The sequence below is a fragment of the Ornithorhynchus anatinus genome, chromosome 11, assembly GCF_004115215.2.
Source record: "Ornithorhynchus anatinus isolate Pmale09 chromosome 11, mOrnAna1.pri.v4, whole genome shotgun sequence".
In the NCBI taxonomy this organism is placed as follows: Eukaryota; Metazoa; Chordata; class Mammalia; order Monotremata; family Ornithorhynchidae; genus Ornithorhynchus; species Ornithorhynchus anatinus.
The window spans coordinates 61,155,508-61,183,233 of NC_041738.1; the positions used below are offsets into that span (position 1 = coordinate 61,155,508).

The window sequence follows — 27,726 nt, forward strand, 5'->3', positions numbered from 1 at the left end:
CTGACTCCCCAGGCCGGGCTTTTTGCACCGAGCCACGCTGCGGGGGGTCGAGAGAGGGGTGGAAAAAAAGGGATCAAATTCAAGCGTATGGGTGACAGAGAAGGGAGTGGGAGAAGTGGAAAGGGGGCGGGGGGGGGCGCCTAGTCTGGGAAGGCCTCCTGGAGGAGACGTGACTTCAATAAGGCTTCAAAGGTGGGGAGAGCGATCGTCTGTCGTCCGCGAGGCGGGAGGGCGTTCCAGGCCAGGGGCAGGACTTGGGCTAGAGGTCAGCTGCGAGACAGACGGGATCGAGGTACAGTGAGAAGATAGAGCCCGGGCTCGGGAGTCAGAGGTCATGGGTTCTAATCCCGGCTGCGCCGCTTGTCAACTGTGGGCAAGTCACTTCACTTCTCTGGGCCTCAGTTCCCTCATCTGGAAAATGGGAATGAAGACTGTGAGCCCCATGTGGGACAACTGATCACGCTCTATCCGTGCTCACAACAGTGCTTTGCACATAGTAAGCGCTTAACAAATGCCATCATTATTATTAGCATTAGAAGAGCAATGTGATAATAATAATAATGTTGGTATTTATTAAGCGCTTACTATGTGCAGAGCACTGTTCTAAGTGCTGGGGTAGATACAGGGTGATCAGGTTGTCCTACGTGAGGCTCACAGTTAATCCCCATTTTACAGATGAGGTAACTGAGGCACAGAGAAGTGAAGTGACTCGCCCACGGTCACACTGCAGACAAGTGGCAGAGCCGGGAGTCGAACCCATGACCTCTGACTCCGAAGCCCAGGGTCTTTCCACTGAGCCACGCTGCTTCCTTAAGAGGATTGGATTGTAGTAGGAGAGCAGAAAGGTGATTGAGTGCTCTAATATTAATAATAATAATGTTGATGTTTAAATGCTTACACATATAAATATATATATACACACATATATACATATACAGACACACACACATATACACACATATATACATACATACACGGACACATACACACATACATATACATATACACATTTTTATATATATATATACACACACACACATACATATAGACATATACACATTTATATATATATATACATATACACATACATACATACACATACATACATACACACACATATACACACACATATAAACACACACGCATATATTATGCATATACACATTTATATATATATATATATACACATATACACACATATACATATACACATTTATATATATATATATATATATACACATACATATATACATATACACATTTATATATACACACACACACATATACATATACACATTTATATACACACACACACATATATATACACACACATATACATATTTATTGATATATATACAAACATATATATATACACACATACATCACATACACACACACACACATATATACATATACATATACATATTTATTGATATATATATACACACACACATATATATATATATTCACACACACACATACATGCACACACACATATATATGTATATATATATATTATATACACACATAGCCTCTTTATTTCTTCTCTCTCTCCCTCCTTTTATAAAGAGAGAAGAAAGAAAGAGGGTATGCGTGTATATAATATCTAAAAGAAAGATGGCAGTGGTCTTTCAGATACAAAGGCTGGGAAGGGAGTTCATTCATTCAATCAGACTTACTGAGCGCTTACTCTTTGCAGAGAACTGTACTAAGCACTTGAGAAAGTACAATAGAGCAATAAAGAGAGATATTCCCTGCCCACAAAGACAGGCAAGATGGGACAGAGAGGACATTGCTTGACTGGAGCGAAGAGGTTGAGCTGGAGTGTAGTGAGAGAAGAGGGTGGATAAGTAGAGAAGCAGCGTGACTCAGTGGAAAGAGGCCGGGCTTGGGAGTCAGAGCTCATGGGTTCGAATCCCGGATCTGCCACTTGTCAGCTGTGTGACTGTGGGCAAGTCGCTTCCCTTCTCTGGGCCTCAGTTCCCTCATCTGTAAAATGGGGATTAACTGTGACCCTCACGTAGCACAACATGATTACCCTCTATATACCCCAGTGCTTAAAACAGTGCTCTGCACATAGTGAGCACTTTATACCGACATTATTATTATTATTAGGAGGGCTGATTGAGGGTCTTAAGGTAGCCATCAGGAGTGTCTGCTTGATGGAAAGAGGAATAGGCAACTGCTGTGGGGAAATAAGTGCAGGAGATTTTAGAAAAGTGGTGGGAGCAGGAAGAGGACAGGCCCGGGAGTCAAAGGACCTGGGTTCTAATCCCAGCTCCGCCACTTGCGTGACCTTGGGCAAATCACTTCCCTTTTCTGTGCCTCCATTTCCTTAACTGTAAAAATGGGGATGAACTACTTGTTGCCTCTCCAACTCAAACTGTGAGTCCCATAAGGGACAGGGACCGTATCCAACTCGATTACCTCTATCAACGCCAACAGTGCTCAGAATAACGCTTAACAAGCGGTTAACAAATATAGTAAAAATTAATCCAAGAGAACGGTAGCAGGGCAAAGGCTGGACTAGTGACTCCCCTCTAGGTGGTAAGTTCGCAGAGGGCGGGGAACTTGTCTACCATCTCTCTTCTATTGTGCTCTCCCAAGGGCTAGTACAGTGCTCTGCACACAATAAGTGCTCAAAAAATACCACCGATCGATTGAAAGCGGGACGCGTCATCAAGACCAGGGAGGAGGCCACAAGGGAAGTTCCGCAGGGAAACAGCGTGGCCTAATGAAGGAGTCCAAACCCGGGAGTCGGACGACCTGGGTTCCAGTCCCTGCTCTGCCCCTCGTCTGCTCCGTGACCACGGGCAAGTTGCCTCACTTCTCCGCGTGCCGGCTACCTCCTCTGCCAAATGGGGATAAAGACTGAGAGTCCTTGTGGTGCAGGGACTGCGTCCAACCCCATCTGCTTGTATCTACCTCAGCGCTCAGCACAGTGCTTGGCGCACAGTAAGTGCTTAAATGCCGCAATTATGTTGAGGTAACAGAGGCCCAGAGAAGCAAAGTGACTTGGCTACGGTCACACAGGAGACAAGTGACACAGCCGGGATAAGGATCCAGGTCCTTCTGACTCTCAGGCCTGTGTTCTATTCACTAAGCCCCCGGGGCTCGAACCCAGCACCTTCTGCGTGTCCAACCTGATGGTCTTGCATTGACCCCAGAGCTTAATACAGGGCCGGGCACATAGTAAGCGCTTAAATACCATAAAAAAAAAAAAGATACCATCACCCCTCCCAGGCTCTGGAGTAGGTGCCCAGGGCTTACTTGGGGATTAAGACCGAGCCCCACGTGGGACAACCTGATTACCTCGTATCTCCCCTAGCGCTTAGAACAGTGCCTGGCACACCGTGAGTGTTTAAATGCCATCATCATCATGATCCCCTTCCTCCCTCACTCCCCATTTGTGAAACCAAGTTTTCAAATGGGCAGGGAATGTGTCCTCTGGTCATACTGTACTCTCCCAAGCATTTAATACGGTGCTCCGCACACGGTGAGCCTCCAGTAAATACGACTGAACGGACAGTTCACTAAAATGCCAAGAGCTTTATTCAGGAGGACAGGGATAAAGTGAGCGCCGTTAAGCGTCCCTCGTGGACAGCCGTTTCTTACTCTTCGACCAGCTCCGCCAGGACCAGTTCCAGAGCCCCTCGCACCTCCCTGCTGGTGACCGTCCTTCGCCGCTTGGAGTGGGTGAGTCTGACGGCCTCCCCGGCCACCCGTTCCAGCAGCTGGCCGTCCCGGGACTCCAGGTTGCCTTCCGCCCGGCCCCACCCACGGGGTTCGGGTTGGGTCTGCGGGAGAAGCGGGCGTGAGACGGCAGCCGGCCCCCGCCGCCGGCGGGTTGGTTCCGGATCGGGGTGAAATCCAGCTCCTGAGGGTGATCCGCCTCCCCATCCCGCAACTTTTTAGATTGAGCCCCACGAGGGACAGGAGCCGAGGAGGAGCGAACTGGAAAGAGTCCGGGCCTGGGAGTCAGAGGGTCATGGGTTCTAATCCCAGCTCCTCTTGTCTGCGGTGTGACCTTGGGCAAGTCACTTCACTGGGCCTCGGGTACCTCATCTGGAAAGTGGGCATTGAGACTGAATCCCACATGGGACGGGGCCCGTGTCCAACCCGATTTGCTTGCATCAACCCCCGCCCCTTAATACAGTCTCTGGCACATAGCAAGCACTTAAAATTCCACAATTATTCTTTATCCCCACCGCTTAGTGCAGTGTTGTGCCCACAGTAAGCTTTTAATAATATTCAAATATTAAATATTAAAATAATATAACACCTCTGTACTCACTTCTCTCAACCACCTGTCTGTTACCAATTTATACATTCCAAGCGCTTAGTACAGTGCTCTGCACATAGTAAGCGCTCAATAAATGCTATTGAATGAATGAAGGCCTTATGGACACATCCTCCCTCCTCTCCTGACACACTTTGCTTCTTCCTCTTACCCAGAAGGAATTTCAGCCTCCATCTCCCCCGCTAGACTGGAAGCCCCGTGAGGGAAGGGAATCATGGCCGCCCACTATTAGGGGGGCAACTGGTTGGGTTCGAATCGTGGCTCGATGTCGCTTGTCCGCTCTGTGACCTGGAGTACATCACTCAATTTCCCTGGGCCTCCGTTCCCGCATCTGAAAGAGGGGGTTTCGGTATCTGTTCTCCCTCCTGAACTGTGAGCCACACGTGGGACCTGATTATCTCCCAATTGCCTCAGAGCTTAGTACAGTGCTAAGCACTCAACCACCTTACTCCCTCCTAACCTCCTCATCTCGGCCTGCACGCTCTGCTCCTCCAACGCCAACCTTCTCACTGTACCTCCATCTCACCACTGACCTCCCTTTTCATCTCCGACAGACGATTTTATTCTCCCCCCTCCTTTAAAGCCCTACCGGAGGCCCGTCTCCTCCAGGAAGCTTTCCCTGACTAAACCATCCTTTCCTCTTCTTCCACTCCTTTCTGAGCGGCCTTGACTGGCTCCTTTTATTCACTCCCCCCGCCCATTCCACCCCTACAGCATTTTTGTTCAAATGTCATCTGTTTATAGTAACATCTTTCCCTCCAGACTTCAAGAGTGTCGCGGTCAGGGAACGTATGCTATCTTGTACCGTCCCAAAGGCTTAGTACGGGGCCCTGCACATAATACGATTGAATACGGAATAAAAGCAGTTGCGGAGACAGGAGCAGGAAGAAGCCTAGGGCCAGGGATCACCTCCCCGCTCCCCCGGCTCACTTGCTTGAGGACGTGAGCGATGTAGCTGGAATAAGCTTCCTTCTTCTTGCTCAGCGACGTCCTCACGCATCTGTACTCTTTCCTGGCTTCCACAGGGCCTTCCATCTCGGCTTCCGGGGCCACCGCTGGAGATTTCGTCTCGGTTTCTAGGAGAGAGAGAAAGCCTGGTCCAAGGGGACCACCCATCTGCCCCAAGTCTCCCACACCCCCTTCCTCCCGCGCTCCCAGGAGGTGCAGTTCCAGGCCGGCGATCGGGCAAAAAGAGAAATAAATGAAGAACGACCCCTCATCGACCGGGATGGGGTTTGGGAAATCAATCAACGGTATTTATTGGAATGGGCAGGGATGAAATTTCTCCTTCTGGGAGAGCATGATGGAATGGAAGAGGTCGAGTTCCGCACTACTGGAGATAGAGTTATCCGTAACTACCCCCGAACCACTAATTGATTGACCGGTCCCAGCTCTGCACCTGCCCTGCCAGGTGACCTTAGTGAAGTATGTTGGTATTCGTTAAGCAGTTATCATGTGCAGAGCACTGTTCTAAGCCCTGGGGTAGATACAGGGTCATCAGATTATCCCACATGAGGCTCACGGTCTTAATCCCCATTTTACAGATGAGGGAACTGAGGCACAGAGAAGCGAAGTGACTTGCCCACAGTCACCCAGCTGACAAGTGGCAGTTATTTCACCTCTCTGAAACTCGGGGTTCAACCGTAAAGCGGGGCAGATTAGATCTACCTCTCCCTGCCCCCTCAGAAATGGGAGACACTGTCTTAGAAGCACCTCAGAACCCGAAAGCCCTCGATGCACTCGAGGAATTATCGGGATGGCTCCAACGAGCATGAAATCGGCAACGTTCCTCTGCCCCGAGCCCCGATTCATCCTCCCTTCCTAGCCACCAGCACCCCCAAGAACTCACGCATTGGAAACCAGTGGCGAGGAAATTCAAAGGTCAGGTGCAAAAATCATACACAAGCTAAACGGAAGCCGGCAGAGACAGACGAGAACGAGTTCGAGCGGCACGGAGAGGGAAGGGGAGGTGAGTTAGCCTCAAATACTGCGGGGCTGATTGACCAAGTGGCTTCAGCTGACCATGGATCCTCCAAAAAGTCTTCCACCCCCTTAAAGAAACACCGCTTGGGGAGTCGGGAACGGGGCAGAACCCGCAGGAAGGGAAGAGAAGTGAATCAGAGAGGCCCAAAGAGAGAGCAGCAGAGGCAGTGTGCCCTAATGGGTAGAGCACGGGCCTGGGAATCAGAAGGACCTGAGTTCTAATTTCTGCTCAGCCACTTGTCCTCTGGGTGACCTTGGGTGAGTCGCTTCACTGTTCTGTGTCTCAGTTACTTCATCTGTAAAATGGGGATGAAGACTGGGCTGAATAATAATAATGTTGGTATTCGTTAAGCGCCTACTAGGTGCCGAGCACTGTTCTAAGCGCTGGGGGAGATACAGGGTCATCAGGTTGTCCCACGTGAGGCTCTCAGTCTTCATCCCCGTTTTCCAGATGCGGGAACCGAGGCACAGAGAAGTGAAGTGACTTGCCCACAGTCACCCAGCTGCCAAGTGGCAGAGATGGGATTCGATCAAGCCCGGGTTCTTTCCTCTGAGCTACGCTGCTTCTCTATCCAACTTGACGAGCAGGTTTCTGCCCCAGGGTTTAGTAGAACGCCTGGCACGTAGAAAGCGCTCAACAAATATCGGAAAGGAAAAGCAGCATATTCTTCTCCTCATAAAATAGAAATCCTTAGCTTTAAGGCACTCCATCCTCTGTCTGTTTCTTACCTCTCTGTGCCCAACCTGATTTGCCTGTAGCCACCCCAGCGCTTAGCACAGTGCTCAGTACATGATAAGTGCTTAACAAACACCCCAGTTACCCGGAGAACCAGCGTGGCCTAGAGGAAAGCGTACAGGTTTGGGAGTCGGGGGACCTGGGTTCTAGTCTCTGCTCTCCCGCTTGTCTGCTGTATGACCTTGGACAAGTCACTTCACCTCTCTGTGCTTCAGTTTCCTCATCTGTAAAATGGAGATTTGATATCTCTTTTCTTTATGTTATTTGTTAAGCGCTTGCTATGTGCCAGGCACTGTACTAAGCACTCAGGTAGGTACAACCTAGTCCATGTCCTACCTGAGGCTCACAGTCTTAATCCCCATTTTGCAGTAAAGGCCACTGAGGCACAGAGAAGTTAAGTGATTTGCCCAAGGTCACACGGCAGTCACGTGGCGGAATCGGGATTAGAACCCAGCTCCATCTGACCCGCCCAGGCCCGTGCTCTGCCCATTAGACCACCCTGCTTCTCCCTCCTACCTAACCTATGAGCCCCATATGGGACGGGGACCGTGTCCGATCTACATATAATAATAATAATGCTGGTATCTGTTAAGCGCTTACTATGTGCAAAGCACTGTTCTAAGCGCTGGGGGCATACAAGGTGATCAGGTTGTCCCCCGTGAGGCTCCCAGTCTTCATCCCCATTTTCCAGATGAGGTCACCGAGGCCCAGAGAAGTGAAGTGACTTGCCCACGGTCACACAGCCGACAGGTGGCCGAGCGGGGATTCGAACCCATGACCTCTGACTCCCAAGCCCGGGCTCTTTCCACTGAGCCAGGCCGACTCCCCGAATCAGCAGTGAGCAGGTTACCTATAGAGGAGCGAAGTGTGCAGGCTGGGCCGGAGTAGGAGAGCAGCGAGGTGAGGTAGGAGCAACGTGGTGTAATGGTTAGAGCCCGGGCCTGGGAGTCAGAAGATCGTTAGTTCTAATCCCGGCTCTGCCACTTGTCAGCTGTGTGACTTTGGGCAAGTCACTTCACTTCTCTGGGCCTCAGTTACCTCATCTGTAAAATGGGGAATAAGACCGTGAGCCCTAGGTGGGACAGGGACTGTATAATAATAATAATAATGTTGGTATTTGTTAAGCACTCATTATGTGCCGAGCACCGTTCTAAGCGCTGGGGTAGACACAGGGGAATCAGGTCGTCCCACGTGGGGCTCACGGTCTTCATCCCCATTTTATAGATGAGGTCACTGAGGCACCGAGAAGTGAAGTGACTTGCCCAAAGTCACACAGCTGACAAGTGGCAGAGCCGGGGTTCGAACCCAGGACCTCTGACTCCAAAGCCCGTGCTCCTTCCAGTGAGCCACGCTGCTTCCCTGTATCCAGCCCCATTTGCCTGTATCCATACCAGTGCTCAGTACAGTGCCTGGCACGTAGTAAGCGCTTAACACACTCCATAATCATTATCAATATTATTAGGGAAGCAGCGTGGCTCAGTGGCAAGAGCACCGGCTTTGGAGTCAGAGGTCATGAGTTCGAATCCCGGCTCTGCCATTTGTCAGCTGTGTGACCGTGGGCGAGTCACTTCACTTCTCGGTGCCTCAGTGACCTCATCTGTAAAAATGGGGATGAAGACCGTGAGCCCCACGTGGGACGACCCGATTCCCCTGTGTCTACCCCAGCGCTTAGAACGGTGCTCCGCACGTAGTAAGCATTTAACAAATACCAACATTATTATTATTCTTATTATTATTAATCCTGGCTCCGCCACTCGTCACCTGTGTGACTTTGGGCGAGTCATTTCACTTCTCTGTGCCTCAGTTCTCTCGTCAGTAAATTGGGGATGAAGACTGTGAGCCCCACTTGGGACAACCTGATAAACTGGTATGTCCCCCAGTGCTTAAAACAGTGTTTGGCACATAGTAAGCGGGCAGCATGGCTTAGTGGCAAGAGCCCGGGCTTGGGAGTCAGAGGACATGGGTTCTAATCCCAGCTCCCGTCACTTTTCTGCTGTGTGACTTTGGGCAAGCCGCTTCACTTCTCTGCGCCTCGGTTACCTCATCTGTAAAAATGGGGATTAAGACCGTGAGCCTCGTGTGGGACAACTCGATTATTCTATATCTATTCTACATCTACTCCAGTGCTTAGAACATAGTAAGCGCTTGACAGATACTATCGTTCAGTGCAGAGAACAGTGCTAGGGAAGTAGCGTGGCTCGGTGGAAAGAGCCCGGGCTTGGGAGTCGGAGGCTGTGGGTTCCGATCCCGGTTCTGCCCGCTTGTCACCTGTGTGCCTCTGGGCAAGTCACTTCACCTCTCTGTGCCTCGGTTCCCTCATCTGGAAAATGGGGATGAAGACTGGAAGCCCATGTGGGACCACCCGATGACCTTGTGTCCCCCAGCCCTCGGCACCTAGTGAGCTATTAAGAAACACCATCATTATGCCCTCATCTGTAAAATGGGGATGGAGACTGTGAGCCCCACGTGGGACCACCTGATGACCCTGTGTCGCCCCCAGCGCTTAGAACGGTGCTCGGCACACAGTAAGCGCTTAACAGATACCATCATTATGTCCTCATCTGTAAAATGGGGATGGAGACTGTGAGCCCCACGTGGGACCACCTGATGACCTTGTGTCCCCCCCCCCAGTGCTTAGAACGGTGCTCGGCACCTAGTAAGCGCCCTTAAGAAAGAGCCCGGGCTTTGGAGTCAGAGGTCATGGGTTCGAATCCCGGCCCTGCCCCTTGTCAGCTGGGTGACCGTGGGCGAGTCACTTCGCTTCTCGGGGGACCTCAGTCCCCTCATCTGTCAAATGGGGATGGAGACTGTGAGCCCCACGTGGGACCACCTGATGACCTTGTGTCCCCCCCAGCGCTTAGAACAGTGCTCGGCACCTAGTAAGCGCTACCATCACCATGATCATCATCACTATTAGTAGCAGCAGTAAGCGCTTGCCAAACAGCGTGGCTCAGTGGCGAGAGCCCGGGCTTGGGGGTCAGAGGTCACGGGTTCGACTCCCGGCTCTGCCCCTTTGTCAGCTGGGTGACCGTGGGCGAGTCACTTCGCTTCTCGGGGGACCTCAGTCCCCTCATCTGTCAAATGGGGACGAAGACGGGGAGCCCCACGTGGGACAACCTGCTTCCCCTGTGTCTCTCCCAGCGCTTAGCACGGTGCTCGGCACATAGTAAGCGCTTAACAAATGCCAACATTATTGTCATCATCATTATTATTATTATGGTTATCATGATCATTATTACTGTTCTGACTACCCTGCGGATGAGGGTGGCAGGAGCGGGCAGGGCCTTCCCGGCCGGTGGCGAGGAGCGGGGCCGTGAGCGGGCGGCCTCCAGGGGGCGCCGCCGCGCCGCTTCGACGCGCTCATTGCCCGGCGCGCGCGGCGCGTGTCCGCGCCCCCCCCCCTCCCCCCGACGCGCGCTCCCGGGCCCGCGGCCGCGCTCTGGGCCCGCCTTCCCTCCCCGCCCGCGCCTCTCAGGTGAGGAGGAGGAGGAGGAGGAGGGACAGGGGCAGGGGCAGGAGGAGGAGGAGGAGGAGGAGGGGCGGGGCGTCCCGGGGCGGGGTTGTCCGGGCCGGGGAGGGTCGGGGAAGGCGCCGCCTCGTCTTCTTCCCGGTCCTCGGCCCGTCCTGCTCCTGCTCCTGCTCCTGCCGCTCCCGTCTGCAGGCAGGTCCTTGCAGCCCGCTCTGCTCCTCCGAGCCCGCTCCTCACTGCCGCCTCCTCCTTCTCCTCCTCCCAGCCTCCTCTTCAGACCCTTCTCCTCCTCCTCCAAGCCTCCTTCTCCTCCTCCTCGGCCTCCTTTCCTCCAAGCCTCCTCCTCCTCGGCCTCCTCTCCTAACAACAGCCTCCTTCTCCTCCTCCTCGGCCTCCTCTCCTAACAGCCTCCTCCTCCTCGGCCTCCTTTCCTCCAAGCCTCCTTCTCCTCCTCGTCCTCCTTTCCTCCAAGCCTCCTCCTCGGCCTCCTCTCCTAACAACAGCCTCCTCCTCCTCCTCCTCCTCCTCGGCCTCCTCTCCTAACAGCCTCCTTCTCCTCCTCCTCCTCGGCCTCCTTTCCTCCCAGCCTCCCTCTCGGCCTCCTCTCCTCGAATCCTCCTCCTCCTCGACTTCTCCTCCCAGCCTCCTCTTCCTCCTCAAAGCCTTCTTCTCCTCCTCCTCCTCCCCTCAAAGCCCTCTCCTCCTTCTCCTCGGCCTCCTGTCCTCCCAGCCTCCTCCCCCTCGGCCTCCTCTCCTCGAAGCCTCCTCCTCCTCGGCTTCTCCTCCCAGCCTTCTCTTCCTCCTCCTCCTCTTCCTCGGCCTCCTCCTTTTCAGAAGCTTCTCCTCCTTAAAGTCTTCTCCTCCCAGCCTCCTCTTCCTCCTCCTCCTCCTCCTCCTCCTCCTCCTCCTCCGCCTCTCCTAAGAGCCTCGCCCTCCAGTCCTCGCAGCCTCCTGCTCCCCCTCGCCCTCCCGGGCCTCCTCCTGGTGCGGTCCTCGCAGGCCGTTCGTCGTCCTTCCGTGCCCGGTGGCCGGTACCTCCCCCGGGCCCCCCCCGGACCCCCCTTCAGGCCCCCCCCCCTCCCGCCCCCCCGGACCCCCAGGACCGGCCGGCGGCATGGCGGAGCAGGAGAGCCTGGAGTTCGGCAAGGCGGACTTCGTGCTGATGGACGCCGTCACCATGCCCGACTTCATGGCCAACCTGAAGCTCAGGTAGGGACGGACGGAAGGAGGGACGGACGGGCCGTCCTGGGGCTCCCCCCCTCCCCCCGCCCCCCAGCCAGGAGGACCGTCCCCGGCCCGGGCCTGGGGGGTGGGTGGGTGGGTGGGGGTGAGCGTGTCTGGGGGGGGGGGGGGGGGGGGGAGGTCGGGGGGTGGCCTCCCGGGCCGCCGCGCCGCCCCTCCTCGTTCCCTGTCACCTCCCGACGGGTCATTCCGCTCCCGGGCCCCTCCGCTTCCAGGCCCGCCCGCCGCCCACACTTCCCTCCAGACCTCTCTCCCCGTCCCGCCTTCCCTCCCTTCCTCTCTCCCTCTCCCTCCTTTTCTCTCTCCCTCTTTTCCTCCCTTCCTCTCTCCCTGTCCCTCCCTTCCTCTCTCCCTGCCCCTCCTTCCCTCCCTTCCTCTCCCTCTGCCCCTCCTTTCCTCTCTCCCTGTCCCTCCCTTCCTCTTTCCCTGTCCCTCCTTCCCTCCTTTCCTCGCTCCCTGCCCCTCCTTTCCTCGCTCCCTGTCCCTCCTTCCCTCCTTTCCTCGCTCCCTGCCCCTCCTTCCCTCCCTTCCTCTCTCCCTGACCCTCCCTTCCTCTCTCCCTGACCCTCCCTTCCTCTCTCCCTGTCCCTCCTTCCCTCCCCTCTCCCTGTCCCTCCCTTCCTCTCTCTCTGTCCCTCCTTCCCTCCTTTCCTCGCTCCCTGCCCCTCCATGCCTCCTTCCCTCGCTCCCTGTCCCTCCTTCCCTCGCTCCCTGTCCCTCCTTCCCTCCTTTTCTCGCTCCCTGTCCCTCCTTCCCTCCTTTCCTCTCTCCCTACCCCACCCTTCATTCCCTTCCTCTCTCCCTCCATCCTTCTCTCCCTTCCTTTCCCTCCTTCCCTCCCTCCTTCCTTCCTTCCTTCCCTCCCTCCCTTTTCTCTCCCTGTCCTTCCTTCCCTCCCTGCCCCTCCCTTCCTCTCTCCCAAACCTTCCCTCCCTCCCTGCCCCTCCCTTCCCCTCTCCCTGTCCTTCCCTCCCTCCCTCTAGTCCCTCTCCTCCCCTCCGTCAGTCGATCGACCCGTCCGTCGGCGAGACTTATCGAATGCCTGTGCGCGGAGCCCTGTGTTAAGCGTTGTGGGAGATGCAGTGCAGTAGAGTTGATTGACGAGAACCCCGCCCGCAAAGAATTCAGTCTTTCCATATGTCTTTCCTTTCTTTCCCCCTACAATCTTCTCGGACTTCCCAGACCCATTCCTGAAGGTGACGGGGGAGGTTACAGCACTTGCTGGGGTCGACGGGCCAATTGCGTTAAAGATATTATTAACGATCGTTATGATGACAGTAACAATCGAGGTATCGACACGCTCGGGACGTGACGATCGCTAGGGTTGGTACAAGTTAATCGGGTCGAACGCGGTCCCTCTCTCACGTGGGGCTCTCAGGTTAAATAGGAGGGAGGTCCCGTATCTTTACGGGAGAGGAGACCGCGGCCCGGAGAAGTTGGATGACTTGCCCGCCGAGGTCCCTTGGGGAGGCAGGTGGCGGAGCCGGGATTGGAACCCGGGTCCTCTGAATCCCGAGCCTGTGCTCTCCCCACTGAGCCACGCTGCTCGGGTATGCTCCCGCATACTGGCCGCAAAGGATTCGTTCAATATCTTTTGAGACGACCCCCTCCCCGAAAACTTGTCGCTCCTCTTCGGCCCAGATGGGATCTGTCCTGTCAACTTTTCAAAAAGGAAACCTTGGCTGGAACGCTTTTCCCTCCAGAACTCTAGATCGTAAACTCCTGGAGAGCGGGTATTTTGACCACCACCTCCCAGTGTGCTGTCCACGCAGTAGAAAATAATAATAAGAATGTTGGTATTGGTTAAGCGCTTACTGTGTGCAGAGCACTGTTCTAAGCGCTGAGGGAGATACGGGGTCATCAGGTTGTCCCAGGTGAGGCTCACGGTTAATCCCCATTTTACCATTGAGGTGACTGAGGCACAGAGAAGTCAAGTGACTTGCCCGCAGTCACACAGCTGACAAGTGGCGGAGCCGGGATTCGAACCCATGACCTGTGACTCCCAAGCCCGGGCTCTTTTTGCTCAGTAAAATACCACTGATGCACTGATATCTTTTTTTTTTTTTTTTTTGGAGAAGAAATTCTGACTTTCCTTTGCCCTATACAACTCTATCAGTACCGTTTCCCAAACTCTAGTCTCACTAGTGTAATAATGATTTTTTCGTTTTCATGGAATTACATCCCGAATGGGGCTGTCATCGCATTTTGAAACCATTCTGAATGGGGCATTTCGTATTGAACACTTGCAAAATGTTGAAATTCTCGCTGTCCCGCCTCTCCGTCCTGTTGAGATTCAAGAATCTGTGGCAAATACTTCCCTTTTTAATAAATCGAGCGAAACGTCGAGCCGTTTCGGGTCGCGTTTGGAAAATTCAAGTATGAGTAATACTGTGGTGAGCGCCTTGGGTACAGGGAACGTGCCATTTTTATTTTGCTCTTCCAAAACAAAATAAACGAAATAAAGTAAAAAAGAAAGTGCTCTGCGTTGAGAGCATTGAACCAAGTGGGCAGTCATTAGCATTCATTCATTCGGTAGTATTTATTGAGCGCTCACTCTGTGCAGAGCACCGGACTAAGCGCTTGGAATGGACGATTGGGCAACAGGTAGAGACGATCCCTGCCCAGCGACGGGCTACTCTGTGAATTGACGCGGCAGCCTGATCTGCTATATATTGCCACTCGAACTCCCATCTCAACTTTGTAACCGGCTCAGGGAAAATGGGGCATTAACCAAATTGCTACTTTAAAAGCTTAACGCTTACGAGATGAAAACAGATAGCTCGGCGGCGCTCGGCGGTGGAATTTGGAACGTACGGGCCGGGGTTTAGAGATTGCACGGCTGCTGCAACCTCTCGCGTCGGGTCAATCAGATTTACCGAGCGCCGACTGCGTACTGAGCAATTTACTGAGCGCTTGGGAGAGTGAGATATGACAGACACACTCCCTGCCTCTAGATCCTGAGCAGGGGGACTGTGCCCTATCGTTGTATTCTCCTAAACTCTTAGTACAGTGATCTGCACACGCGAGGTGCTCAATAAGCACGATGGGATGAATTGGCCACAGTGAGTTTACAGTCTAGAGGGGGAAAATAATTATGGTACTTGTTAATGATAATAATAATAATAATGTTGGTATTTGTTAAGCGCCTACTATGTGCAGAGCACTGCGAGGTCATCAGGTTGTCCCACGTGAGGCTCACAGTCTTCATCTGACAGATGAGGACGATGGCATCCGTTAAGCGCTTTCTATGCGCAAAGCACCGTTTTAAGCGCTGGGGAAGATACAAGGTGATCAGGTTGTCCCACGTGGGGCTCACAGGCTTAAATCCCCATTTGACAGATGAGGGAACTGAGGCCCAGAGAAGTGAAGTGACTCGCCCACAGTCACCCGGCTGACAAGTGGCAGAGCTGGGATTCGAACCCATGACCTCTGACGCCCAAGCCCGGGTTCTTAAGCACTTACTAGGTGGCAAGCGCTACTCGAAGCACTGAGGGGGATCCGGGTTCATCAGGGTAGACACAGCCCCTGCCCCACGTGGGGCTCACACTCGTAATCCCCATTTGACAGCTGAGTAACTGAGGCACAGAGAAGTGAAATGCCTTGCCCGGGGTCACGCAGCGGACTGGCGGCGGAGCTGGGATTAGAACCCAGGTCCTTCTGATTCCCAGGCCCGGGTTCCGTCACTGGGCCGTGCGAACGTGCTGCGGTAGATTTTTTTTATCAGAGTCTTTGGAGGGACGTATTGGCTGTCCCGATTCTTCAGATCCCCCAAATCCAGCACATGGCACAAGCCGGGTGCTCGAGTCGGATCCCCTTAACCAGCGCGGCTCAGTGGAAAGAGCCCGGCCTTAGGAGTCAGAGGTCATGGGTTCGAATGCCGGCTCCGCCACCTGTGTGACTTTAGGCAAGTCACTTCCCTTCTCGGTGCCTCAGCTCCCTCATCTGGGAGATGGGGATGAAGACTGGGAGCCTCCCGTGGGACAACCCGATGACCTTGTATTTACCCCGGCGCTTAGAACAGTGCCAGTGAGCGCTTAATAAATACCAGCGGTATTATTAACCACTTGGATACCTTGTGCTCCTCCACCCCTGGAGATAGAACAGGTGTAATTACTGCTAATCTTGTTTTCCAAGCAGCCCCGTGTCCTGAACATTCCCGTAGGCCAAGGTTCAGTCTGAATGACCATTAAGAGCTGTCGTTACCAGATCATCGGGCGAGAGCCCGATGAGGAAAAATCAGCCGCGGGGCCTGGCGGGGCTCTGGGACCTGGGTTCTGATCCCGGCTCGGCCCCTCGTCTGCTGTGGGACCTCGGGCGAGTCATTTCGCTGCTCTGGACCTCAGTTCCCCCATCTGTAAAATGGGAATGACGACTGTGAGCCCCAGGCGGGGCATGGACTGTGCCCAACCTGATTGCCCTGTATCTTCCCCAGAGCCGGGCCCAGAGTAAGCACTTAAGAACCATAAAAAAATAGGGTTTACAGCATGCCCCAAAGGTCATTCCTGTTGGCCTTTGATAACGTAGAAGAGGAAACTCTCTCCTTCCAAAACCCTCAGCGGAAGGAAGGGATGAACTAGAAAGTCTCAGTTTCGGGAGAAAGAGCAGACGGGATGAACTAGAAAGTCCGTTTCGGAACGATCAGGGGGATTTTTTCAGATTGCGATTGCAGCGTTGGGCCGACGACTGACTTTACAGATCTCTTGTCACGAGGATCTTTTCATGTCGAAAGCACTCCTGCTCCGTATCCGGCAAACCGATGCCAGGTCGTGGCATGGTTTCGGGACTGTTTGTAGTTCCCCGAAATACCGTCCCGTTTCTTCGAGATCGAATATGAATCGTTACGGGTTGGCCTCTCGAATTAAGGATCAGATGGCCCTTTCGGTACCCGTCGAGCCTTTCCGAAAGTGATTTTAGTAGGTCTGGGGTGATTCTGTTGAGGGTTACTTTCCGGAGAGAGCCGAAAAATAGCCGCCCACCTTTTGAATTCCGATTTCTCCTCCGCTGCTCACCTTCTCTGTGGATGCGGCGCGGCCTGAGTGATGGAGCCCAGCCTGGGAGTCAGAGGTTCTAATCCTGACGCCGTCACAGAACAATGATAACAATAATGTTGGTGTTCGTTAAGCGCTTACTATGTGCAGAGCACTGTTCTAAGCGCCGGGGGAGATAGAGGGTCATCAGGTTGTCCCACGCGGGGCTCGCAGTCTTCATCCCCATTTTCCAGATGAGGTAACTGAGGCACCGAGAAGGGAAGTGACTTGCCCAGTCACACAGCTGACAAGTGGCAGAGCTGGGATTCGAACCCGTGACCTCCGACCCCCAAGCCCGAGCTCTTTCCACTGAGCCACGCTGCTTCTCTGTAAGAGAAGCATGTTTGTCTCGCCACCCCCGGCGAGTCACTTCCCCGGGCCTCAGTCACCTCATCTGTAAAATGGGGATTGAGATTGGGAGCCCCATCTGGGACAGGGACCGCGTCCAACCCGATGAACCTGGATCTACCCTACTGCTCAGTACGGCGCCCGGCACGTAGTAAGCACTTAACGAGTACCGTAAAACGAGTCCCGCGGGTTTGCAAAGCCATCTGCGGAACGGAACGCTCATCCTGGCTCCCGGCTAAGCCCCCCTAGATCGGAAGCTCCCCGGGGGCAGGGATCCCGTCTACCAAATCGTGGCGAGCGTTCAGCCCAGCGCTCTGCCCGTAGTTAGCGCCCAATAGATACCCCGGATCGATCGACTGGTAAAACCGGCGTCAGGAAGCAGAAGCGGTGCGGGACTGCTCCAGAGCGACGTTAACCCCAGCCGGATTTGCCCGGGGCCTTCACCGCCGACGGTTCGGTTCTCTGGCCGACGTCGGATGGAATCTGCTGCCGAGGGTCCTCGGAGGCACTGAAAAATCGGCAGAGGGGAAATTGCCCGTCTGACTTGTGTGTCTCAGACGGGGATTAAAATGGAAATCGCTTTCAGAACTTCCATTTGGAGTGGCTCGGCCCCACCCTCCTTATCCCCGTTCCGCTCCGTGACAGAGTTCCAAGGCTATTTTTACGCGGGGTCATTTGTTTTCCCTGGCGGACGCCGCTGGATTTAGCTCCCAGATTGAGCCAGATGTGGGTGGAGGGGAGACGCTTGAAACCTTTTTTTTTTTTTTTTTACGGTATTCGTTAGGCGCTTACTCTGTCAGGCGCTGTACTAAGTGCTGGGATAGACGCCAGGTCATCAGGTTGGACACCGTCCCCGTCTCACATGGGGTCGAGTCTTAATCCCCATTTGACAGACGAGAGAAATGAGGCTCAGAGAAGTGAAGTGACTTGCCCAAAGTCCCACAGCAGACAGGCGGCGGGCCGAGAGTAGAACTCGGGTCCACTGACCCGCATTCTTTCCACTTGGCCACCCTGCTTCTCTGTGACGTCGGGTTCGTAGAGGGTAGACCTCCCTCATGGACGAGAGGGACATAATGATAATTAATAATGATTATGGCGTTTGTCAAGCGCTCACTACGTGCCGGGCGCCGTTCTAAGCACCGGGGGAGATGCGAGGTCGTCGGGTTGTCCCACTTGGGGCTCACGATCTCAGTCCCCGTTTTACAGATGAGGTCACCGAGGCCCAGAGGACTGAAGTGGCTTGCCCGAGATCGGCCGGGTGGCGGGGGCGGGATTGGAACCCATGACCTCTGACTCCCAAGCCCGGGCTCTTTCCACGCAGCCTTATGGGAGAAGGAGAAGGAAGGGAAAGGGGCGTTGGGAGGGATTGAAAGCGTTCGTAAATAGAGGCGCGACAGCAATCATCTTTTTCCCCCCTCCGCTAGTCTCCGGGACTCTGAAGCTCTCCCCGTGTGGTATTTGTGGCTATGGCTTCCTTTTCCGGGGGGTGACGGTTTTATTTCCCGTGGGAATGAATGAGGCTGTAGGTATTGCCGGTCCCTTTCAGGCAGGATGACTTCTCAGTGGGAACGACCGAGCTCACTCTTTAAGTAGAAAACACCTTGTTTCCGGTGAGGCGTGGAGCTACCTGGGCGTCACAGGTGCGTCAAAATAACGAGAAACCGATGGCTTGCCGGGAAGCCGCTTCGAGCTCGCCGAGCCCGTGAGGTGTCTCGGATTTCACCACGGCGGTGCTAACATCTGGATCCCTGTTCTCCGTACACAACTGAGGGTGTTGAAATGAAGGGACGGAAACAGCGTGGCTCAGTGTGGAAAGAGCCCGGGCTTCGGAGTCAGAGGTCGTGAGTTCGACTCCCGGCTCTGCCGCTCGTCGGCCGTGTGACCGTGGGCGAGTCGCTTCGCTTCTCTGGGCCTCGGTCACCTCATCTGGAAAACGGGGATGAACCGCGAGCCTCACGTGGGACGACCCGATGACCCCGTATCTCCCCCAGCGCTTAGAAGGGTGCTCTGCGCGTAGTGAGCGCTTAACAAATGCCAACGTTATTATTATTAAACGATAGCTTCCCGGATCCCCGGAGCTCCGCTCTGTATCGGGTTCGGAGACGGTGGGGGGAAATCACTCCGACGGGGAGCAGGTGGTCTGAGATTCACTGGAACGGTTAGAAGCAGCGTGGCTCGGTGGAAAGAGCCCGGGCTTGGGAGTCAGAGGTCGTGCGTTCGAATCCCGGCTCCGCCGCTTGGCAGCTGGGTGGCTGTGGGTAAGTCACTTCACTTCCCTGGGCCTCAGTGACCTCATCTGGAAAATGGGGATTAACCGCGAGCCTCACGTGGGACGACCCGAAGACCCTGTATCGACCTCGGCGCTTAGAACGGTGCTCTGCACGTGGTAAGCGCTTAGCAAGTACCAACATTATTATTATTATTATTATTATGAGTGAAGATAGACCAGATGAAGGTGTTGTGAGTAAGCTGTTGCTAGAGGAGGGAAGTGCGCGGGCCGGGCTGGAGTTGATCAGTGCGGTAAAACACGAAGCTGTGTGACCGTGGGCGAGTCACTTCACTTCCCCGGGCCTCAGTGACCTCATCTGTAAAATGGGGATTAACCGTGAGCCTCACGTGGGACGACCCGACGACCCTGTTTCTCCCCCCGGCGCTTAGAACGGTGCTCCGCACGTAGTAAGCGCTTAACGAATACCAACATTATTATTATTATAATTCTTGTTCTGATAATCACCGTTAAGCCCTTACTATGTATCAGCCACTCTTCCGAGCTCTGGGACGGATACAAGATAATCCCCCACAGGGTTTGCGGTCCCAGATGAGGAAACCGAGGCGCAGACAAGTGAAGCCACTTGCCCAGGGTCGCGCAGCGGACAGGTGGCGGGGTCGGAACGAGAAAGGTCAGCAGCGTGGCGAGCGGATGGAGCCCGGGCCTGGGAGTCAGAAGGTCACGGGTTCTAATCCCGGCGCTGCCACTCGTCTGCTGTGTGACCTTGGCCAAGTGGCTTCACCTCTCCAGTCCTCGGTTTCCTCGTCTGTAAATCGGGGATTAAGACCGTGAGCCCTATGTGGGACAGGGACTGTGTCCGACCTGATCATCTTAGATCTACCCCAGTGCTTAGAACAGTGTCTGGCACGTAACAAGTGCCATTATTAGTATTATTATTATTGTTGTTAGGTCCTCTGACTCCCAGGCCTGGGATCTTTCCTCTAGGCCACCCGCTCCATCTCCTTCCCAAGTTGTTGCTCTTCTTTGTACGCTTTGCCACCGTGAATTTTGTGTTTGCTTGCCTTCCCCGTTAGAGGAAGTTCTTAAAATATAATAATGATGACGATGGTATTTGTTAAGCGCTCACTACGCGCCGAGCGCCGTCCTAAGTGCTGGGGTAGATACGGGGTCGTCGGATTGTCCCACGTGGGGCTCACGCTTTTTAATCCCCATTTTTACAGGTGAGGTCACTGAGGCACAGAGGAGCGAAGCGACCCGCCCGAGATCACACAGCGGACAAGTGGCGGAGCCGGGATCAGAACCCGTGACCCCCGACTCCCAAGCCCGGGCTCCTTCCACCGAGCCACGCGGCTTCTAGTTCGTTACGCCCTGCTGACCCGCTGCCGGTAGTTAACCAGTGGAATTGAACGAGCGCTCACTGCGTGCGGAGCGCTGCGCCGAATCCCTGGAAAAATGATAATGACGGTATTTGTTAGGCACACCGTACCGAGCCCCGGGGTGGATAGAAGCAAATCAAGTTGGACCCAGTCCTCGTCCCGTGTGGGGCTCATAGTCTCCATCCCCATTTTCCAGACGAGGTAAGCTGAGGCCCAGAGACGTTAAGGAACCCGCCCAAGGGTACGCGGCGGGCAAGTGGCGGAGCCAGGATTAGAACCCGTGACCGTCTGACTCGCGGGCTCCGGACGACCCTCTCGGTGGGGTCCTTTCCCCCGGCGTGAACGGCGGGGGTGGGAGCGGGCAGCGCTCCCCGATCGGATGCCCGATCCGGCCGGCAGACGGTCGGCAGCCGTGACCCCGACGCTCGCGGCGCGGTGGCCTGCCTGTCCCCGCGCTGCCGATTCACGGCCTCTGGTGCGAAGCGGCGGCGGTGGTATTTTGCCAGACCTGTAAGATGTTTTCTGTATGTCGCTGACTTCTCCGTGCCAAGCGGCGAGCTTCTTTTCTTCTCCCCCTCCCGAAAAAGATCGTATCTGTCAGTCGCTTCCCGTGGGCCTGGCTGAGCCGGAGGGTAGAGAGGATTTCATCAGGTGGGACGCGGTTCCTCTTCCACGTGGGGCTCCCACCGTCCATCCCCAGTTTGCAGATGAATAATAGTAATGTTGGTATCTGTTAAGCGCTTCCTAGGTGCAGAGCACCGTTCTGAGCGCCGGGGGAGATACGGGCTCATCGGGTGATCCCACGCGGGGCTCACGGTCTTAATCCCCATTTTCCAGACGAGGGAACTGAGGCCCAGAGAGGCGAAGCGACTCGCCCACGGTCACCCAGCTGACAAGTGGCGGATCGGGGATCCGAACCCGTGACCTCTGACTCCCCAGCCCGGGCTCTTTCCGCTGAGCCGCGCTGCTTCTCTGACGATGAGGACACTGAGGCCCAGAGAGGCCAAGCGGCTTGCCCGAGGTTACGCGGCAGAGAGGCAGCGGAGTCGGGATCAGAACCCAGATCCTTCTCACTACCCCGCCTGGGCTCTCTCTGCTAGGCCGTGCTGGTTCTCCAGCTTCATGCGAGCTTAATAAGAATAAGAATAATAATTACGGTATTTTTTAAGCGCTTACTAGGTGCAGAGCACCGTTCTTAGCACTGGGGGAGATACGGGATAATGATAACAATGTTGGTATTGGTTAAGCGCTTGCTAGGTGCAGAGCGCTGTTCTAAGCGCTGGGGGAGATACAGGGTAATAATAATGATAATGTTGGTATTGGTTAAGCGCTTGCTAGGTGCAGAGCGCCGTTCTAAGGGCTGGGGGAGATACAGGATAATAATAATGATAATGTTGGTATTTGTTAAGTGCTAACTAGGTGCAGAGCACCGTTCTAAGCACTGGGGGAGATCCAGGGTCATCAGATTGTCCCCCGTGAGGGTCCCGGTCTTCATCCCCCTTTTCCAGATGAGGTCACTGAGGCCCAGAGAGGTGAAGTGACTCGCCCACGGTCCCCCAGCTGCCAAGCGGCAGAGCGGGGCTTTGAACCCACGACTTCTGACTCCCAAGCCCGGGCTCTTTCCACTGAGCCACGATTGTCCCACGTGGGCCTCACATTTTTTAACCCCCATGTTTGCAGATGAGGTCCCTGAGGCCCAGAGAGGTGAAGTGACTCGCCCAGGGTCACCCAGCAGACCAGCGGCGGAGCCGGGATCGGAACCCACGACCTCTGACTCCCAAGCCCGGGCTCTTGCCACCGAGCCACGCTGCCCCTCGAGCTTGTTCGGTTACCCCACGTTGGAATTAGCTAAGCCGCTCGGGCCCCCGGCAGTTTGGCCAGTTGGCCTCCAACTCAGGTCAGTGTTTTATTTTCCAACGGTCCAACGGTGTCGCAAAGACAACGCTAGACCTTTTTTAACGCAAGCTCACGGTAGGCGGAGGTCACGGGTTGGAATCGCGGCTCTGCCGCTCGTCAGCCGGGTGACCGTGGGCGAGTCACGTCACTTCTCTGGGCCTCAGTTCCCTCATCTGGAAAACGGGGATGAAGACCGGGAGCCTCACGTGGGACGACCCGATGCCCCCCCCCCCCCCCCCGCCTACCCCGGCGCTTACGACGGTGCCCGGCCCGTAGTAAGCGCTTGCCGAATACCGACGTTATCACTGTCGTTAAGCCTCTTCGCCCTTGGGTGTCAAGACCTTCAGCCCGCCGGCTTTTCCAAGCCCGTAATTGCCGGTGACGTCGGTCAGTTTGTTTTTCGGGCAGGGAGCGGGCGGGGAGTTTGTTTCCCAGACGCCGACTTCACAGTAAAAACAATAACGTAGTCTTTTCGCTCTTTTTCCCTTCTGGCCTTCGTTGAGCGCTCACTGTGTGCCGGGCATTGTTCGCAGCGCCGGGGTTAAAACGAGCTCGTCGGGTCGAACGCGGTCCCCGGCTCGCGGTCGCGATCCCGCTTCTACGGATGAGGTAACCGAGGCGCGGGGAAGCCAGGTGACCCGCGCAAGGCCACGCGGCGGACGAGTGGCGGAGCGGGATTAGAATCCAGATCCTTGGACCCGCTGGCCCGGGCTCCGTCCCCTGGGTCGTGTACGCGTCTCTGACGGCCTCATCGCCCTCTGGACTGGAAGCTAGTTGGGGGGAGGGGACGTGTCGACCGACTCTGTCGTAGTCACCCCTCCAGCGAGCGCTCAGTAAATAGTACCGATCGGTCTTCACCAGTAACCCGCTTCCAGCACGGGGCCTTTCCGGGCGGTTCCTCTTCACCTTTCTCGTATCCTCCACCGCACGCCTAGCTCTGCAGATCACGCCACCGGTCGGGAAACGCGGTCCGTTTCCCTCGCCGTCCGTGAGGGAGGACGAGGGGCCACCGCGTCCCCGTTGTACGGCTGAGGAGACCGAGGCTGGCGGAAGGGATTTCCTCAGGGTCGCCCGGCGGGCGAGCGGCGGAGCTGGGATCGCGAACGAGGCCTCTCGGCAACCGGGCCCCGCCGCGTTCTCCGTTGCCCGCGTTCTCGATCGGTGGTACGTGCCGAGCGCTTACCACGTGCAGAGCGCGGGACCGAGCGCGTGGAACGGACAGTTCGGCAACGGATGGAGGCCATCCCCGCCCAGTGACGGGGGCGGGGGGCTCGCGGTCTAAGCGGGGGAGACGGACGGACACCGTCGCGATGAATAGAATCGAGGGGACGGACGCCTCCTTAACAGAATAAATAGGGTAATAGATGATCTATCCAAATGAGCAGAGCGCTGAGGGGAGGAGCAGAGGGAAAGGGGGGAAAGGGGGCTTAGCTGAGGGGAGGGGAAGGGGGGGGGCAGAGAGGGAGCAGAGGGAAAAGGGGAAGCTCAATCCGGGAAGGCCTCCCGGAGGAGGTGAGCCCTCAGTAGGGCTCGGGAGAGGGGAAGGGAGGGAGTTTGGCGGAGGTGGGGAGGGAGGCCGTTCCGGGACGGCGGGAGGACGCGGGCCGGGGGTCGACCGGCGGGACGGGCGGGAACGCCGGACCTGTCAGCCCTGTGACCTTGGGCAAGTTACTCCGCCTCTCCGGGCCTCGGTTCCCTCATCTGTAAAACGGGGATCGAGGCAGCGAGCCCCACGTGGGACAGGGGCCGTGTCCAGCCTGATTTTGCCCGTATCCGCCTCCGTGCTTAGTACAGTGCCCGGCCCCCGATAAGCGTGCAACATTATTATTAGCGACGGCGTAATAATACCGGTACTCGTTAAGCGCTTACTATGTGCCGAGCGTCGTTCTAAGCGCCGGGGGAGATACAAGGGGATTAGGTCGCCCCACGTGGGGCTCACGGGCCTGATGCGCGTTTTGCGGATACGACAGCAGTCCCCGGCCACGGTCAACTCGCCGCCGAGAGGGAGAGTGTCCACTCGGGCTCGCCACGCTCGAAAAAGGGACGTGGAGAATTATCCGTTCGGTCTCTCAGTCGTCTTTATTGAGCGCTTACTGTGGGCAGAGCGCCGTGCGCTTGGGTAAGTACAATATAACATTAAACGGGGACCTCCCCTGCCCGCAACGAACTCACAGTCTAGAGCGGGGGAGACAGACATGAAGACGAGAAAATCAGGTGTTCAGATGTGTACTTGATAGTAATGTTGGTATCTGTTAAGCGCTCACTATGTGCAGAGCACCGTCCTAAGCGCCGGGCGAGAGACGGGGTCGTCGGGTCGTCCCCCCGGGAGGCTCACGGTTAATCCCCGTTTGACAGACGAGGGAACCGAGGCCCAGAGAAGCGAAGCGACCCGCCCACGGTCACCCAGCCGCCGGGGGGCAGAGCCGGGAGTCGAACCCGTGACCTGTGACTCCCAAGCCCGGGCTCTCTCCACGGAGCCGCGCTGCTTCTCCACGACAGTAGCGTACAGACGGCAACGCTCCCAAATCACCCCAGATGGGAGGGCGAGTGTGTGAAATCAGTCGGTGGCAGTTTCTGAGCGCTTACCACGTGCAGAGCACCGTACTGAGGGGCTGAGAGAGCGCAACGCGACGGTGGCCGGCTTCCCTGCCCGCGCCGAGCCGGCAGTCGGGCCGGCGGCCTCGCTCCCTCTCTCAGTCAGCCCAGGTCTCCGCGCGCACCTCCCGCTTGAGCCGCGAGCCGGAGAACCTGGGCCCGGGAGCCGGAGGACCCGGGTTCGAATCCCCACTCTTCCCCCTACCTGCCGAGGGACCTCGGGAAGGCCACTTCAATCTGCCGGGCCTCTTCCCCCCTCCAGACGGGAGCCGCCGAAATGAGAAAGAGCACGGGACGCGGGTCGGACGAGCGGAGGCTAAAGGACCCGAGGTTCCTCGGCCCGGAGGAGGGAAGAGCGGGGGTTTTTTGGGTTTGTTTTTTAAAAAGAGTGCCGAGCGGTTATCGCGCGCCTCCCTAGGGGATCGAACGAGAGGAGGTAGACTTCCATCTCGGCGGGAGGAAGGCTGGTCCGAGGGAAGGAAGCCCCTGTTCGCTTTTTGACTTCTGGAGCGATAAAATCAGGCGGCCAACCGAGAGAGGGTTGGGGGCGAGGGGGGCTCTCTCCGTCGTCTCCTTCATCTGTCCTGACCGGGAGCCCCACGTAGGGACAACCTGACGACCCCGTATCCCCCCCCGGCGCTCAGAGAAGCGGCGGGGCTCCGTGGAAGGGGCCCGGGCTTGGGAGTCCGGGGTCACGGGTTCGAATCCCGGCTCCGCCGCTTACGATAATAACGAGGTCGGTGTTTGTCGAGCGCTCACTACGTGCAGAGCACTGTTCTAAGCGCTGGGAGATCCAAGGTGATCAGGTTGCCCCGCGTGGGGCTCACAGTCAGCCGCCCCCGTTTTACAGATGAGGTCACTGAGGCACAGAGAAGTCGTGACTCGCCCCAAGCCACCCGGCTGGCAAGTGGCGGAGCCCGGGATTCGAACCCATGACCTCCGACCCCCCCCAAGCCCGAGCCCTTTCCGCCGAGTCACGTGGCAGCTGTGGGACCGTGGGCGAGTCCCTTGGCTTCTCTGGGCCTCGGTGACCTCGTCTGGCAAACGGGGGTGGAGACCGGGAGCCTCACGCGGGACGACCCGACGACCCCGGATCTCCCCCGGCGCTTCGACCGGTGCTCTGCACGTAGTAAGCGCTTAACGGATACCAACACTGTTGTCATTCTCCCTTCCGCTGGGCGCAAGCCAGGCCCTGGCCTAGACAACCTCAGGAGGCCTGGGCTGGACTTGGCCAGACAGCGGAGTAGCCGGGCTCAAAAGAAATCCAACAAGAGAATTGAAAGGGAACTAACGAAGAGCACGTGGGATGAAGCCATCAAAATGTGCGGGGGCTTATTCTGAGAAGCGGCGTGGCCTCATAACAACAACAACGTTGGTATCCGTTAAGCGCCCGCTACGCGCCGAGCACCGTTCTGAGCGCTGGGGGAGATTCGGGTCGTCCCACGTGAGGCTCGCGGCTCATCCCCGTTTTCCAGACGAGGTCACCGAGGCCCAGAGAAGTGAAGCGACTCGCCCACGGTCCCGCAGCTGCCGGGTGGCGGAGCCGGCATTCGAACCCATGCCCTCGGACTCCCAAGCCCGGTTCTCTCCACTGAGCCACGCCGCTTGGGGAGCCCGGGTCTGCAAGGCAGAAGGACCCGGGATCTAATTCCGGCCCTGCCACCGGGCTGTTGTTCACTCAACGGAATCTATTGGGCGCTCGCTACGTGCAGAGCAGCGGACTAAGCGCTTGGAATGGACAGATCGGCCACAGAGAGGGACGGTCCCCGCCCTCCGACGGGCTCACGGTCTAATCACGGCCTTACGGTCTAGTGCTGTGTGACCTTGGGCCCGTCTCTTAATTTCGCCGGGCCTCAGTTACCTCATCCGTCAAGTGGGGAGTAAGACGGGGAGCCCCAGGTGGGATGCGGACCGTGTCCGAACTGGTGACGATGTTGTTAATGTTGGGACCCGTTAAGCGCCTACTGTGTGCCGAGCACCGTTCTCGGCGCTGGGGGAGACGCGGGGGCGTCGGGTCGTCCCGCGCGGGGCTCACGGTCTTCACCCCCATTTTACAGATGAGGGAGCCGAGGCACAGAGGAGTGAAGCGACTCGCCCACGGTCACCCAGCTGACGAGGGGCGGAGCGGGGATTCGAACCCGTGACCTCCGACCCCCAAGCCCGGGCTCTTTCCACTGAGCCGCGCTACTCCAGAGCTTAGAACACCTGCCGTGACCGCTTAAATCTCCTCCTCCTCCGCCTCCTCCTCCTTTCTCAGGCTCCGATCCCCCGGGGCTGTGAGCTCACTGGGGGCGGGGTACGTAGAGAGGCGGCGCGGCTCGGTGGAGAGAGCCCGGGCTTGGGAGGCAGAGGTCACGGGTTCGGATGCCGGCTCCGCCGCCTGTCAGCCGTGCGACCGTGGGCGAGTCGCTTCGCTTCTCTGGGCCTCAGTCACCTCGTCTGTAAAGTGGGAATTAACCGTGAGCCTCACGTGGGACGACCCGATGACCCCGTCATCTCCCCCGACGCTTAGAACGGTGCTCGG

General features: G+C 56.3%; 2 protein-coding genes across 5 annotated transcripts in view; one reads left to right on the forward strand and one right to left on the reverse strand.

The window, feature by feature from the left end:
- Window positions 1-3,529: 3,529 nt before the first annotated feature.
- Window positions 3,530-6,277, reverse strand: LOC114815178 (histone H2B type 1-N-like). Of its 2 annotated transcripts, none has more exons than XM_029076004.2 (3): window positions 6,150-6,277; window positions 5,235-5,376; window positions 3,530-3,797 (listed from the first exon to the last, which is right to left on the reverse strand). In XM_029076004.2, the coding sequence occupies exons 1-3, from the start codon at window positions 6,151-6,153 to the stop codon at window positions 3,584-3,586; spliced, it is 360 nt and encodes a 119-aa protein (XP_028931837.1). In that variant the 5' UTR covers window positions 6,154-6,277; the 3' UTR covers window positions 3,530-3,583. The 2 variants fall into 2 exon arrangements, with proteins under 2 accessions (XP_028931837.1, XP_028931838.1); XM_029076005.2 differs by having other exon boundaries at window positions 5,231-5,376; window positions 6,150-6,276.
- Window positions 6,278-11,582: 5,305 nt separating this feature from the next.
- Window positions 11,583-27,726, forward strand: part of MYO1D (myosin ID) — a 260,352-nt gene continuing 244,208 nt past the window's right edge. For all 3 annotated transcript variants that reach the window (XM_029074920.2, XM_039913409.1, XM_029074921.2), the window contains exon 1: window positions 11,583-11,697. In XM_029074920.2, the coding sequence (XP_028930753.1) occupies window positions 11,603-11,697 (95 nt within the window). In that variant the 5' untranslated portion in view covers window positions 11,583-11,602. The remainder of the gene's footprint in view (window positions 11,698-27,726) is intronic.

Bases quoted from the DNA above. Each gene is read 5' to 3' on its own strand.
- LOC114815178 (XM_029076004.2), bottom strand. The intron at 3,798-5,234 runs GCAAGTGAGCCG...CTTCTCCCGCAG, and splicing joins TACATCGCTCACGTCCTCAA to ACCCAACCCGAACCCCGTGG.